Here is a 17,588-nt window from a genome sequence, read left to right on the forward strand (position 1 = left end):
TATCATATCATTATGTCATTATGATCAAATTTACCGGTTGTATTTTTTTATACAGTTGTAAATATCAATAAATAAATAAAATAAAATAAAAAAAAGCAACTTAACTAATCCTTTTTTTATAATATGTAAACATTATTGATTAAGTAAACATGATTTTATAAACACAGAAAGCATTAAATTAAAATATTAAAAAAAGGCTACGAACTTATTTTACAACCCAATAAAATATTTCCACGGGAATCTGAGCTGAACAGTTGAAGAAGGACAAAAATACGTCTTTTGAGGGCCCTAAAAAGGTAAGATAAGTTGAAAAGTGCATATTAAAATTTGATCCGATGACAATACACTCCTTACCTAGTAATGTTTGGAAAGTAATAACAGACAACTTGTCCGCCTGAACTTTATTCTTATTTAGTAAAATAATTAAATTAAATTCACTCACCATCCAACTTTAATCGCGGGGGAGCTCCTGGAGGAAGAGTAGGGAGGAGAGGACTGGTAGCACCCGGTTTATCTGGAATATGGAAATTTAAAAAAACATAAATATGACATAAAAATAAGTTTATATGATATAAGTGTGTATATTATCAAAATATTAACTCTAAGGACCCGGGTTTGAATCGGCTGTAGCAGATAATTATTTTCTGTATCACAGGCCTCATAAACATAGTACCCTTAATTGAGTAATAATCGAGCGTGATTCTGACCAAATCACCTCCTTGCACGACCTTTGGTTTAGTAACAGTACTTCTTTACAAAGTAATGAACTCCTGACCCTTCTTGGGTTGTAGCTATACAGATTTAATTTATTTTTTTAATTATCATAATTTTAATTTTAAATATTAAGTTTTTTTTTTAATTATACGAATATTAGGATCAAAAAGAATGATATAACTTTATTTATTTTAAGCTGTTCTAACTAATATAATTGTCAGAATAAAGAGAGATAAACTTTATTCAAAACAGTAGATCTGCCCAACTGTATTGGATTGCTAAATACTAAACATACTAACTTATCTCTAGTCACACAATTTTTTTAAAAATATTGGTATAGTTGAGTACCCTTATCATATACTCTAATAATATATGATTTTTTATTTATTTATCATTTTTCTGTTCTTTTATTTGTTTCAACAAAAACAGACAACTTGCCCGCTTGCCTTCTATACTTCATTTTTATTTTTTAATCCTTTTTTAAATTTTAATCCTTTCTTTCTTTATATTTTCTCTTCCATCTTAACACATTTTTCCTCCCCCTCTTCCCCTTTAACAAGCATTGAATTAAATATAAATAAAAAAATATATATACTTAATAATTCACTAAGTACTATTTAATTAATCGTTTTTAAAAAACTCAAGAATTATCTAGAAGGATATAATAATATGCATTCAGTAAATATTTAAAATTAAAAAAAACTAAGAGAAAAAAATGCAAAAGTAATGAATCATTATTCAGAAAATCTATTAAAATATTTTATTCCTGTTTAACCCTTTGATTGCATTTAAAACTCTCCAATCCTATATCACAGCCCTCGAAGAATGGTGTCGTAATTGGAGGACTAAAATAAATCCCAACAAATCCTATCAAATCACCTATACCCTTCGTCGTAAACCTGCCGACTGCCCTACAGTATCTTTTAACTATGTTGATCTTACCCCTGTCTAACAGATCCGCTACCTTGGACTACATCTGAACAAACGACTAACCTGGAATCCTCACACAAGACTGAAAAGACAGGAAAATGCACGTCGATTTCGACTATTACAGCACTTACTGGACAAAAGGCCTAAACTTCCAACACATTACAAAAGACTGATCTACATGACTGTAATAAGGCCTATCTGGACATACGGAGTTGAGATTTGGGGCTCCCCTAAACCTTTGAATTCCTCTCGTATCCAATCCTTACAATCCAAAATCCTTCGTAAAATCCTCAATGCTCCTTACTTTGTCACAAATAAAATCATACTACTAGAACTGGAAAAAATTTGATTGATCAGTTCCATACTGATATGAAGATATGCAATCAGAATTGCGAAGTTTGAAGAGAACTTAAAATAAAATCCATTACTCGTATTGGATGAAGACAGTTAACTGTATGAAGATAGTCGGGTGGCAGTCAATAAAGGTACGGCGATCAGACAGTCCTAGTTCTCTTTTACTATGTTGATACCTTTATTGACCACCACCCGGACTATCCTCCTAAAAATCCATTTCTGTTTTTCTTATTCTCTGAGGATTCTTCAATAAGTGACAAGAATTTAGAGGTAGGTGTTGAGAACATGAGCGGGATAAGAGATAAAGGAAACATGGGGGAGGCGAGGTGCCTCGGCAATAAGACTTTAAACAGGTCCTTAAACATCTCCTTAGGAGGAGTTGTAAATCCTCATCAAACAGCAATTCCTTTGTCCTGGAATGTTATTTTGATGGCTCTATTCTGCTCTTTAAGGACTCTGAGACGATCGTCTCTATTAATATCAATATATTCTACTGTGTTTATTTATTTTATAATTTCTTTTTTCAAATAATTTTATACTTAACAACAGGAATGTTTGTTATATAGCGTTGGGTCTTTCTTTCGTGAGCGTATTTTATGGGTTTCAATAATAAGTTACTACGTGTATAATTATATATTAACAATAAATTGTACCTTATAGTTAGTTATTTTTAGTTCATTTATGTTTAATTCTTTTTAATTCATATTATTAGAAGTTAGTCATGCTATGAATTTTGAGGTGGTAATATAAGGTTTCATATTATCTGTCTTATTTAATTTTTTTTATTTTAGATATTTTTTAAATATATTTTTTTTTTTTCTCCAATTCATTATTTTAGTTATATTTATGTTTTATCAGCTCATTTTTATTTTTTATATATTCTAATGCACTAATGCCTCTTGTCGATGCTTGTAATTCTATTCTAAAGGGACTTGTTCCAGAATAAATAAAGAATATCATTACATATTTCGGAGACAGCTCTCCGATTTCACCAAAAATAAGAAAGTTGAAGATTAGAGTAAAACAGGTATCGATTTTATCTTTTATGTTTCTTTAAGTATTTACTATGATTAATATACCTGTAAATCCAACAGTTCGTTCCATAGATTTTATTTTTAAATGACAAACAATCTTGAAAAATTGTTAATTACGTATACAAGAGAAATAGTGAAGAAGCCGAACTGGTCGTAAACTGGAAGACGTAAAGCTGACTATACAAGAGCGAAGGTCCCAGAAGGTTTGGTTCAGGTCGTATGGGTTCGATTCCCAGTTACTTCAATCAATATTTATTTCCCCGAGAAACATTCTTGACATTCCTACAGTGTGGCTACACAAGTCCATATGTTGGGAAATGATGTTAAAAAAAAACTACTCGGAGGACATTTTTCTTGTATATCTGCAACGCTAAGGTCCTGATGAATATTATTAAGGACAGGTTGCACTAATATCCAGTAAGACTAAGATTTTAATAACTTTAATTTGTTCAAGAGTACGAAGGTTTACTCTAAATCTCAGTTTAACCGGCTATCATTGGCCATTAAATTTTACCGCTAGATTTGAAGGTTAACTTTTCTGGTGCAACTGATATTTATTAATTTTACCTGAGATTTAAGAGATCTCAATTTAAATTACGACGGCACAACCTTTTCTAAGGGTTATTGTTTAATTTCTCCATATTCTAATGTCTGCAAAAAAGTGTGTACGATAGTTGGAATATTAAACATGGGATGGATATATATTTTTTTTTTTACTTGAGTAAAAATATAATTATGAAATCAAAACCTGTTTGGACTATAATGATTGCTCCTCGACCCAGCACCGATTCGAGATACACCATACACAGACAGGTATGCATACACTTACGAGATAATCGAGACGACAGCCTGGAACGCCGTTACTACCTACACTACAAGAGGCTGAAGACCAAGCTATCTCTGAAAGTGGGCAGTCGCCAACAGATGTCCAAGATATATTGTTCCAGGACACTCCCTATCTTCCTTATACATTATCCAGGATAATCCTTTAGGTACACGATCCTGCCAGTTCGTGTCCTGGCATTCTTCAAGTCATAATGTTGCGATATGAGGCACTCAACACCATGTACTAATTGATCTGCTTCATATTACAAAGATTTTTCTTACGATCCCTTGGATATCATTCTCTTTCTTTTTTTTTAAAAACTTATAATAAAATAATATATACATATTTGTTTTATATGATTTTTATCTATAATGAATAAATTACAATCCACACTTTTCCTTACTATATATTCCATATGAAGGTTAGTAAAAGTAAAGAATTTACTAAACCATCGTCATAACACTAGCAAATTGTCAAGTCTTAAATAGAAATAATAACTGAAATTAAACGAATTAACAAAACATTATATCCCTATATCACTAAATTTTTTAAAAATTTAATAAAAGAAAAAAATGTATTAAAAATATAATTTTTATTTTTGATGAATAAACTACAATTTTAGTCTGGATTGCGTTTGTTTTTAAAATAGGTTGTACTAATAAAACTCTATATGTAAATTTTAAATAATATATCAAATTATAATTTTTTTTAGTCCACAATGAGATGCCGTATAGTATTAAAAAAATTTCTAAACTAAAATTAATGAATATACATAATGTTCTCTATTAAAAAAATAAATAAATCTCTATCACTACAACCCGTGAAGGGTGAGGGGTGAAGTATTTTGTATGGGAGTGCTGTTAAAAGATCAACGGTTGAGTAGGGAGGTGATTTAGGCAGGGTGGACACTGGAGGACTCCTGAACCCACACTATTACAGTGGACCAGAAAATAAGTATCTGCCACTGCTAATTATTAACAAATGTTCGATATTATGTTATATTTTTACTAATATATAAGAAATAAACGAGGTTTACTACAATCCCAAATTAATCCAATGTTATTTTTTACTCTTCAAAAGTACTTATTCATACCTACAAAATATATGTATACAATTCATAATAGTTCTTTTTCTGCCCGAAGGTATTTTACGGATTGGAGAAAAGCACTTGCGTTTTATTGAGTAGGAAGGAGCCAATTGTTAAATAAAATATGTAACATTTATCGAAAGTCACAAATAAATTTTTCACGCGACCAAAACGATTTCCAAGAAAGTTATCACGCGTAGACCACAAAATGTAGCAGGAGAGGGCGAGAGGTTTTTAATACGTAAGGAATACTGACCACAATTACAGGCAAAGCCTTCACAAAATTGCCCATGGTCGTGTAATGAGATATCTCTCCGAGCGAACGAGCGTAAATTCCGGACTGAAAATTTGATGCCGTTCATAATTGTCACTTGGTCAGAAAGTGTTGTAGCTAACCGCCATTTCTGAGAATATCCTCGCCTCTGTTTCCATACTTCACGATATATACTTAAGGTCAGCGTCAAAGTATAAAAACATATGTTGCACTGTCGCCAAGGACAACAGAGCACGTGATTAATTATTAAAAGGGTACCGACTCCTTCGCTGATAATTACTTAGTCTGTATTCACCCAGGAATAGAATTAGTAATAATATCAAGATATAAATGAATTAATTTAAGTATTTATTTATTTTGATACTAGGAGACCCGGCATTGCTTCGTCATTGCTACATTAAGAGGATGTAGACAAATTAATTGAAAGTTTGAAAGGAATTAAAATATTTAGTTATTTACACAACATATTAATGATTTAATCAATATCTTACTATATCTGTTTAGTTTATAGCGTTAAATAACATTATTTAAAAATATATGGTAAAGTATAGAAACAACTTAAAGATGACTCAACCAATCTACACCAAAGTTAGGAGAGGCTTGTAGCAATAGTACAAGAACCCAAAAGGAGTAAAAAGGGAGTTATCTCACCCCAACTTTTGATTACTTTAATGAAAACTATGTATAATTAATAGTCAAAATTGATGAGTCTGCCAAGTATAGGTAGAGGGAATAAAAATGGCGGCTGTTTCAAAACGATAAAAAAAAAAAAAATTAATTCGGAGCTCTATATCTTAAAATGTAGGAACAACACAAGAAAACCTAAGAGAACGTCATTAAAAGAAGAGTAAATTTGCTAAAATATGAGCCCTAATGTCATGTAGTTGTTCGGACAAATTTTTATTTGCCAAATTTATATTTTATATCATAAAAACTACTACTCCTAAGAAGATAAGTTTCATAAACTACTTTATAGTAAGTTAAATTTCCTTTATTTTGAGTGTTGGCAGACATATGTACGTCTTATGGATATAGAGATATATTTTTTCAAAAATCCAACATTTTATACGAACAGCTAGAAATTAACATTTTGTGAGTTTATTTTGTCAAATATCATAAAAACTGCTACTCCTACAGAGATAAAAGTTATTTAACATTTTATATTAAATTTAAGTAGCTTTAATCTGAGTGCTAATAGACATCTGTACGTCTCTTAGTTCCTGAGATATAGATTTCTCAAAATACATTTGCTAACTACTAATCTTTCAGAAGATTTTTAAGTAATTTTGCTTTTTGAAAAGCTATATCTCTATAGAACTATTGGACGTAAATAGCTCTTTTAGGGCTAATATTTCAGAAAATTTACTCTTATTTAAATAATGTTCTCTTAGATTTTCTAGTGTTGTTGGTAGTTTTTAAGATATAGAGCTCTGAATGAAAAATTAGTGTATTTTTAAAATTTTGAAACAGCCACCATTTTATAAACCCCCTACCTATACTTGGCAGACTCATCAATGTTGACTAGTAATTATAATAGCCTGCAATTATTTTAATTACCAGTGTATTGGCTGTGGTAGTGTATTAAGATCCTTCAAAATAAACAGAATGGCCGAAACGTTAGAGTGTTAAGATAATAAAAAAAATCTGTCTAAATGGAAGTATGTATAAATGATATAATTTTTTTATCCGTTTACATTTACATATAAATTTAAATTTAAATGAATCGGATATTTCTTTGTTATTCATAACTTGAATTATGTTACTCATTTTGTTAAGTAGTGTGTTAGATAACGTTTTGAACACTTTCTTTTAACAGCGCCGACTTCTGTAAGTTCACTGGAGCTAGAGATCTCCAGCTGTGATAATATCCGTGTCCAATATCGTCTTCATAGAATTGTTTTTTCACCCTCGAACCGCTCAAAACTTTCACTTGAATATTATGTTTTTCTTCGCGTAGTTTGTCAGTATTTTCAGTAAAAAAGTTTATATACTTTGTGTTGTCTTTCTGTAATCTATCATCCTACTGAGTTAGTGACAATAGAATAAAAAAAATTGTAACGGATAGAAATTATTAATAAATGGTCTACACACTAGTTTTTGGTTACCCTGGTTTATTGCAATACATCTAAGTGAGGCTGTGATAATGAAATTAAAATTGTCTTTGACGATGGTCAGATTGGTAGAAACGTTGGAGAAGTAATATTTTTTCATAAAGAAGGTTGCATAATTGCATATAAACAACAAAACAATTATTTTCATCTCATTTTCACTTCAAAAATATTTTTATTTTATAATTCTTTATTGTAAATACTCTGTAGGCATTAAGAATGTCATTAGAATTAAATAAAAAATACTAAATTATCTCTTCTACCTGTGAAGAGAGAAACCCATTGGGAGTTCTACGAGATTTAATGAAAAACCCATTAGTCAAATCCATTGTGATTTTATTATTATCAGGATATTAATCAAGTAAAAAAAAAAAGTTTGAAACAGAGAAAATGTAAGAATAAATAGTTATAAGCAGTAAATAATATCACATTATATAATTATAAAAAATAAATTTTAAAAATATCACCTTACTTGACAAACGCTCTAAACTTCCCATTCACTACAAACAATTAGTATACACTACAATAATCAGACCAATCTGGACATATGGAATTGAGCTCTGGGGCTCTACCAAGCCATAAAATTCCTCCCGCATCCAATCCTTACAATCCAAAATCCTACGTAAAATCCATGATGCTCCTTATTACGTTACAAATAAACTCATTCGCAAAGACCTTAACATCCCATTCATTGCAGAATTGGCACAAAACAGATTGGCGGCTTTTCAATCCAAACCCTTAATCATCCTATCCCATTAATTCTTAATCTTTCATCCTTAACAACCCCTGATAATCCTCCGAGGCGTCTGAAAAGAAGATGGCCCCGGAACTTCTAATTTAAATTAATGTTTGAAGTACCACCGATGGGTGGTTCCTTCCCTAGATTTTCAAGTGTATATGAAACACACAACATATTTACTTATTGTATTATTTTATACAGTTGAAAATTACATTAAATAAATAAAAAAATAAAAAATCATATTAATGGAGGTTGTTGAATATCTTGTTTCACTATAACTCATTGGGTCTTGGAAAATTTTGTTTCGATTTCAATAACTCTTTATGGTCATTTATTGATGGCACTTATACATAAGCTATGTATAGAATGGACCGTATCAATCAATCCATCAATCCATCAATCTATTTACCCCTGTTGGAACATCAAACCCTCAGTCCACCCCCGATCCGATGTCCACCCCCACCATCGAACGCCATTGCAACCGGCTACCGGTTTCATGTAAAAATATCCGGAGTACAATGGCCGATCACTAGCCTGTATTCGATGTCGTTGTCCTTCCTTCAATTGTTCTTTACCTCCTGTGGCTCAACATCTTACGGCAATATAGCAAACAGGATATAATAAAAATAAATATCAATTACCTATAATATACTAATTGTATAAGCGAATCGGATGTTCAAGGATGAATATATATGTGAGTGAGTGCAGTAAAATATGATATATTTTTTATTATATATAGCAAATTATTACATTAAGTTTTGACCTTTGTTTTTTTAATTGTATTTATTTAATATGATTTACAACTGTACAAATAATAAATACAATTAGTAAATATGTTGTATGTTTCATATATACTTGAAAATCTTGGGAAGGAACCACTCATTGGTGGTACTTCAAACATTAATTTAAATTAAAAGGTACCATGGCCATCTTCTTTTCAGACGTCTCGGAGGATTAGAAGGGATTGTTAAGGATGAAATATTAAGAATTAATGGGTTAGGATGGTTAGATGGTTGGAGTTTGGAATGAAAAGACGCATATCTGTTTTGGGTCAAATCTGCAACGAATGGGATGTTAAGGTCTTTGTGAATGAGTTTATATGTGACGTAATAAGGAGCATCAAGGATTTTACGTAGGATTTTGGGTTGTAACGATTGGATGCGGGAAGAATCGGATGGTTTGGTGGAGCTCCAGAGCTCAATTCCATATGTCCAAATTGGTCTGATTATCATAGTGTATACTAATTTTTTGTTGTGAATGTTTAGATCGTTTGTCAAGTAAGTGTTGTAGCAATCGGAATCTACGAGCAGTTTCTTGTCTTTTCAGTCATCTGTGTGGATTCCAAGTAAGTCTCTTATCAAGATGGAGTCCTAAGTATCGAATCTGTTCCACAGGCGTTAGTGGAGTATTTAGAAAGGATACTGTAGGACAGAATAGTAGAGGTTAAGACGGAGAGTAATGGTGATTTGATGGGATTTGTCAGGATTTATTTTGATTCTCCAGTTTTGACACCATTCTTTAATAGATTTTTTAATAGAATAATCTATCCCATATCTAAAAATATAGGAATTTTATTGTTGATGAAAAAATTCATTTTAATGTGAACCAATTAATATTAATTAATTAAGGAGTGAATATTCTAAAATAAGCTGCTATCTTGTAATGCGATTAAAATCCATTTTCCCTTTTAATGCGATTGTGTAATTAGGATTACATACCTATATAAATACTTAAAAGGCTTATACCTTTAATATAAAAAAAATAAATAAAAGAGTATATTTAATGTTAGTTCTGCAATAGCTACCATTTAGATATATGGTGAATCTAGATTCTATCCAATTGATAGAATTCCAATAAAATTTATAGAAGAGGCCATGAAGCCTAGAGGCCATATTTTCGGATTGGTATCTGAATCGGCAACATAGGAAACATTGAGGTCCTTATGGATGACTTGATTTATGACAAAGTAAGGAGCATTAAGGATTTTGCGAAGGATTTTAGACTGCAAGGATTGGATACGAGAGGAAATCGAAGGTTTAGTGGAGCCTCAAAGCTTAACTCCGTATGTCCAGATAGGCCTTATTACATTCACGTTGATCAGTCTTTTGTAATGGACTAAGAGAAAAATCGAAGAGCTTCCTGTCTTTTCAGTCTTGAGAGAGGATTCCTAGTAAGTCGTTTGTCCATATGTAGTCCTAAGTAACGGATCAGTTCGACAGGAGTATGTGGAGTTTTATTAAAGAGTAGTGTAGGAAATCATAAACTTATGACCCGAATATATTGCAAATTATTTTTATCAACAAGTTCTGACACTATTTATTCTTCTCTTTAGAGTTAAATATTTATTTAGAATATCCAAGTTGAATAAATAATAAAAATGGAACTATTTAAATTAGTCTTTACATTACTTATTTGATAAACTGAACTAACCAAACCAAGAACCATAATCCAAAAAAAAAAATGTGAAAAGGGTAATTATATTGTGTAGCATTAAGCACCTGATTACACTGCTGTTATATGAAAAACAGCACAGCATTAGAAGCCTATAAAATAAACAGCTCATCGGTGAAACACCAATAATTCTGAAATATTTTTAGCGTGGCGGTTTTCTGAACATAATGTTAATATTAGCTATATTTTACAAATTCCATCGAAAATTATTAATGATTGATTTTTTTTTTTTTATTAATGAACCTTTCTGGTCATTTCTGATATACGGGGATAGGAGAAGGTTATCTATAAGTTACTACCCTAATCTAACCATGGTGGGTGGTCAAGTTTCCATTTCGTGGGAATAATTAAAGAAATAAAAAATTTAAATAAAACTTATCGACTAGTGGAGCTTTTGCCAGAAGCATCTCTTATTTACACGTTTCTTAATTTATTTTATTTTTTGTTTCAATTTTCCAAAATGGATCTTTTTTATCTTAATGCGTCAATGAACTCGTGGCCGTACTTATATCGTATGTTGAAATAAATGAAATGTATTTTAGCATTACTACCAATTTTTAGATAACTTAAGTTTATGTCATTACCATCTCAATATAAATTTATTAAGATATTAGATATAAGATCAAGTCGTTTTTTTAATTTCAGGCGTTTTTTAAATATTGCTCGATTTAATTATCATTTTAAGATAATATTTCAAAAGTGATATAAGACCGTCGCTCGGGGGGGTCTTAGCTGGGCGGGTCCGAGGGGAAGGATTGCCTTTTTTTGTGTTATGATATCCTCTTGTGAGATAGTGACATGTGGTACATTGACCAAACTACTCGCTTTAATTTTCTGTTTGAAAAGTCTGATAAGTAAGGCTACCATGGAGGGCGGGAGTGGAGGGTTTCACGCCGTTTTTCAATTTCTGGCGCTTTTTAAATATTCCTCTATTTAACTATCTTAAAGTTTCCTCTTACCGTTTTAAGCTAATTCACTAATTCAAAAAGTTTATTGTCGACAAAGATTCGACCCTTTTATATATACTGGTTAATTATCTTAAAGGATTAATCAATACAATGATTGATAAATGATATTGAAATGATTCAAGTCACTTAATAATGATATAAAAATGATAAACAATATGTCTCTTACTTATTTATTACACATTTTTTTTCTGTTATTTCCATTAAGTAATATCGTCTTATGTTTTTCCTATCACAGCCTTATTAGATTCTACATGTTCATGTTAACACTCAAGGACTGTTATGTCACATGTATACTGTAGAATCTTATATTATCGTAAACCATTTTCGTAGCGTGTTATTCTTATCAATTTTCAAGGCTTTATGTAGTTTACATCTCGTATCGTGAAGGCCCTCTAGCGGTTTCCCTCCGCGAAGTTCTCCCGAATTCTCATATATGTCGTATTATTTAATGTTAGTATTTTATTAATACTGAATTAAATATTGAACTAGTCGCGTGTTATTTTTATTATAACAGTTATTTATATTAATAACGATGTTTTAAAGCAATATGTTCAGTGGCAGTAGTGCCACTGAGCTCTATCGTACTGCACTAATAGCTGTAATTATGGGGTAAACACTACCTCTATACGCAGGCTTACACCTTTCCAGGGTAAAATATATAATTATTTATATGGGTACCTGATCCTTAGTAATTATAGAACGACGTAAAACACATAAGAAGTGACCGGAATATTATTTTTACAAACTAGTAGTTTTATGTAAAGGCTTGGCTGAAGCCAACTTGCCGCAAATGCTTGGTAAATAAAGGAAGCAACAACAGTCGGTATCTACACGCTTGTTTAGTCATTTTTAATTTTTTTGGCTATTACGTTTGATTTACTCTATTTTCATTATGAAAAAGAATAAAGTAAAGATAAGCGAAATTAAGGGAAACATAAATTTCAGTAATGTAGGTTGCAGATGATAAATATATATATATATATAGCGCTCATAAATTCAATTTCATTACTTTGACATATAATGTCTTCATAAATATATATTTCTGCAATGTTAAAGCAAAAAAAAAATCTGCTTAAGTTAATTAACAAGATTTATAACAATGTATTTACACAAAATCTATAGAATTTTAAAATATACAATCTTAGTCAAGAGTTTTAATTATTGAATCCAAAGCTCGGTGAATTTTTTTAATTTAATTAAACACAGAGAACACAAATATTTATTTATTTAGTTCTAAAACAACCAGAAGAAATTCAGAAGAACATTTTATACAACTTTCTTTGAATATTTTGTTAGTGATATCATAATTTAATATATTTGTATCTGGTTTTCATTTAGCCCTGATGAAACTCTACAAAGTGGGGCGAAACATTGGTTATTACTAAGAGGTTTTTCTTGCTATTATGTGCTCCTTTTTTTACTGGCACTTGGATCATCGTCTTAATTTATTGATATTTACTACTGTATAAAAAATACAACAAGCAAATTTGAAGTAAGACCATAATGATACAGCATGTAGAGAATATACCCAGTAGTAGAACTATAAAAAAAATTTACAATATAAGGTCACAAGGCCATCTTCTTTTCAGGCGCCTCAGAGGATTGCCAGGAATGGAAGAATGGAAGCAAGAAAGGATTGATATCGGGTTAGGGCTAGATCGGTTACATAAGGAACATTTAGGTCTTTATGGATGGTTTTATTAGTAACAAAATAAGGAGCATTAACGATTTTGGATTGTAAGGAATGGATACGAGAGCAAATCGAAAGTTTAGTGGAGCCCCAAGCTCAACTCCTTATGTCCAGATGGCCTTATTATTGTCATGTAGACCAGTCTTTTGTAATGAGTTGGATGTTTAGACCGTTTGTCTAGTAAGTCCTGTAATAGTCAGAATCTGCGTGCAATTTTCTGTCTTTTCAGTGTTGTGGGATGATTCCAGGTTAGTCGTTTTTCAAGATGGATCATCGTCTAATAATTAATTTTATACGTCCAAATTAATCATCTTCCAATATAATTTCTTATGTTATTATATAAGTTGATTAAATATATTATAACTTTTATTATTTTTCTGTTAAATGTACAAAGTTCAGAATGATGAAATTATTTTTTAATTAATTTTATCATTTTTATGTATTTGTATTGTATGTAAAATGGAATATTTTTTGTTGTCTTTCGGGGTTGTCTTCATGGGGTTGGCTACTTGGATTGTAGTGGAAGTTGGAAGGAGATGTTTAGGCAATTCGTGGTGTCGGCATTGAACCATTAGGTTCACTAATTACAATACTATCATCATTAAATATATCATGACGCGTCGCGTTTCCTAATAAACTGAATATTTAATAACGAAGCGTAATATTTAATAAGCGAGCGCTTTATACGGCGTAGAATATTTAGAGAATAAAGACTGTGCCATATAGATTAGTGATCTCGTTGGGCCCATTGTTCGCAATAATTGTCATAGGAAGATGCCGTGGATGACTGGCAATTCGTACGCGATCGTATCAAGAACATCATGTCCTGCGGGCAGGAGACGCTGAGGACCGTAACCTCCCAGGATCACGTCCTGCCATTTCACGCCGAATCCTTCATACTTCGTTACACTCATTTCCTAATTGTCGAGAAGAAAAGTGCTGTCCTGCCGCGGGGGGTGACAACTCTGTCAGTCGCGAGGCAACGCCTATAGTCGATTAGCGATCGCGTAATAGAGGCAAAGTGAAATCATTAAACATTTCATGCTCTCTAAAGCTGCGTTATTTTACGCTATCAATTGATTTTTTTTCAGACTATTGACCGCTGAAGGCAGTATTGCCTATCGCAGAAATCCAGTTATTGGGTCAAACTATAACCCTAAATTCTAACAATTATATATTATTCGCCAAAAAGAATTTTATGTGTTTAATGAAATTTATCTTACAGGAAATTTACTGTTGTATTATAAAAAAATAAAAAATAATTGATGTATTATAAAAAAAAATAAATGAAATTTACAATCTATAATATTCCTACACAAACTCACAATACTTTTTGTAATGAAAAGAAAAATAATTTAATTTATAAATGATGCTGATGACAAATGTATGTAATCTAAAAATTAATTTTTTGATATAAATTCATAAAGTAATTTATAAGGAAAAACTGTTACTAGACTAACGGTTGTGCAAGGAGGTGATTCATTCAAAATCACCAGATTTTGACCAAATTATGAGTACTCACTTTATGAGGCTAGGTGGCTCCCAAAACCACAGTAAATGTTTAATAGGTTTTAGTCTCATAAAAAAAAAAATTGATAGGACTTAAGCGCGGATTAAAAAAAAAATCTTAAGGATTTTGGAATGTAAGGATTGGATATGAGAGGAATTCGAAGGTTTAGTGGAGCCTTAAAGCTCAACTCCGTATGTCCAGATAGGCCTTATAATAGACATGTAGATCAGTCTTTTGCAATGAGTTGGAAGATTAGACCGTTTGTCTAGTAAATGCTGTAATAGTCGGAATTCTAATCTTGTATAAAGATTCTAAGTCTATTAAAGTATTGTAGGGCAGTCGGTGGGTTTATTACGATTATTTGGTCCTTCAAATTTGGCACCATTCTTCGAGTGTTGTGATATGAGACTGGAAAGTTTGAGATGCAAAAAATTTTAAAATGCAAATTTTCATAACAGCAGAAAAAAAATGTGTTCATAATTTTTGCATCTCTGACCTTTTTTTTTTTTTTTTCAAAAATAACGATTTCTTCAACACGAGTCTGTCTACACAAAATTTGGGGATTTATGTAGAGTTCTAAGGTGCTCACTGCTGAAGCAGAATTACTTTCAGTTTAAACAGATTATCATTACTGTCATGATAAATAATAAACGTCTATTTTCCCCAAGAAGGAATCGATTATAAGAGATCGACTGACCCCATGTGTTCGAGATTAAATCGATTTGCATCTCAATGGCGGAATGGACTCCCGAAGGTTACAATGAATAGCGTTTTATCCAGGATGGTTACGAAATTACTCTCGCCAACAGGTGCCATCCGATCCCCAAAGTATTTAATATTCTCTCCCTTTTCATTCATATCCCTGTCCATTTATATCGAGATTTGGCCTAGACAGATTGATGTTTTCAAACACGGAATCGTCCTGAATCGCGTAATCGAGTCCTTAAAACATATCTTCGGCACATGGTCTGTCAGCTTTGAACGTCGAGTCTATCGTAACATTAGAGATACAGTGGAATCTCAGTAATTCAAACTAATAGCCGGAGGATTACTGAAAAATTCGGATTATAGAATGTATTAGAAAAATGGTGTAAAAATATCAACGTACGATGAGTAGACAGTTGAACGTGGATAATATCGGGGCTTGTAGGACGACGGACTGGTGTCCGTTTAAATACAGTGACACTTGAACGTCCGTCGTTGTATAAGCCAGCTCCACTAAAGGCTAAACATTTTGGCCGAAACGTTGGAACTAAATACGTTTTTTAACTTATTTATGTTATTCTCTGACCGCATCCTCAACTATCTTCTTCTCATATACAATAATATGAATTTAGATTAATTATTTTTTATATATGCTTGTTTGAGAGTGGTTTAGTTTATTCTTAATTTAAAACAATCTTGATCCTTTTTTTCCTTTCTACTTTTATTCTTTCAAATTTTTCCAACGTTTCGGCCCTCAGGCCATTCTCAAGGATACAACCTACAAATTGTTTTTTTTTTTTTATTTTCGTATAACAATTACATTATTTCTTTCAACTACACACTGATTTCTTTGGCTCTACCTTCAATTTTGATGTCATTTCTTTTTTAAATCTTAAAATTGTAGGCTAATTGCCCTTGTTGCTAAAACTTTTTAAAAAGATTTATATCTTAGATTTAAAACTTTTTTACAGTCCTAACCTGTTGAAGGTAGGCTCTGTTTTTAAGTTGTAATTATAAATGAAGGACGGAAGGAAAGTGTTTTGTAAAAAAGTTCTATTATCAGAGTGGAACCATGATGATCCAGTATCCAAAATATCGATAGTTGGGATATGATTTAAATATGGTTCCTCTCTATTTACAATAAATATATGTCATTAATATGATTGAAAGATATGGACGTGTGCTATAAAACCCAACTAAACAATCTGAATTTAGAAAAAATCGATTTATTCCGGATTATTTGTATAAAAGTGACTGAACTAAGCATTTAGTGCTTAGTTTGCACTATTTCTGTTGTTGTTGGCAAAGAACAAATACACTAAGAAATGTTGGCATTACACTATCCCAACAAAAATAGAAAACAAAGCGGCCGTACGACCCAGCGTGTATAGCTTAAAGATTCCCTCTGTCATATAGGACTGATGACAGAAAAAGAATAGCATCAAAACGTTGGGGTTGTTGAAGGCATTTCGTGTGAACTCTCTCGGGGAAAAGGGAATGCTACAGTAGTTATCGGAATAAATTCTTCCCAATATCCCTGCGTTATGTCTTATTTCATTTAATTTTCTTTTTGATCGCTCCATCTAATTTATCGTCTTCGTGAACTGGCTTTAATCGCCTATAATCAAATCATTCATTTTCAAGATAATAAATAATTAAATACAATCTTCTTTTATGACTTTCTGGCTGACTGAATGGGATCGATAAGTAAAACGATATCACGAGAAATTACAATAAAAACTTTAATGTAGTTTATTATTTATTTTTTTTTAATGAGATTAATTGTTTTTTTTTTTAAATATACATTAAAAATATCTTTTGACCCATATTACCTATAATATATACCAAAATATATATCTACTTTACTAATATGTACTTATAAAATTTATGGATAGCTATTTATTTAGAAAAATATATATATTTAGAAAATTTTAGAAAAAAAAAAAATACTCCTAAAGTATAAATTTAAAACCACCCTATGATAATATATTTGGTCAACGTATTTCAAACTAAATGGTACCATATCAGTTCAATTACTTGTCAGAAGAACTAATAAATAAATCAACCCCCCCCCCCCAAAAAAAAAAAAAAAAAAAAAAAAAATTACTGGGTACGTTCTTACTCCTATGATTCCCAATAACTGATTTTGATTCACCAAATGACCATATTCGGCTATAAATTTTCTTAACTCCATATAA

At 31.3% G+C, this 17,588-nt stretch overlaps 1 protein-coding gene across 1 annotated transcript in view; it reads right to left on the reverse strand.

Moving 5' to 3' along the window:
* Positions 1 to 17,588, reverse strand: part of LOC106692699 (paired box protein Pax-6) — a 190,304-nt gene that overhangs the window by 98,492 nt on the left and 74,224 nt on the right. The window contains exon 2 of the mRNA XM_014438795.3: positions 443 to 514. Coding sequence (XP_014294281.1) covers positions 443 to 514 — 72 coding nt within the window. The remainder of the gene's footprint in view (positions 1 to 442; positions 515 to 17,588) is intronic.

The sequence above is a fragment of the Halyomorpha halys genome, unplaced genomic scaffold (assembly GCF_000696795.3).
Source record: "Halyomorpha halys isolate HHAL.00 unplaced genomic scaffold, Hhal_1.1 Scaffold67.1, whole genome shotgun sequence".
In the NCBI taxonomy this organism is placed as follows: domain Eukaryota; kingdom Metazoa; phylum Arthropoda; class Insecta; order Hemiptera; family Pentatomidae; genus Halyomorpha; species Halyomorpha halys.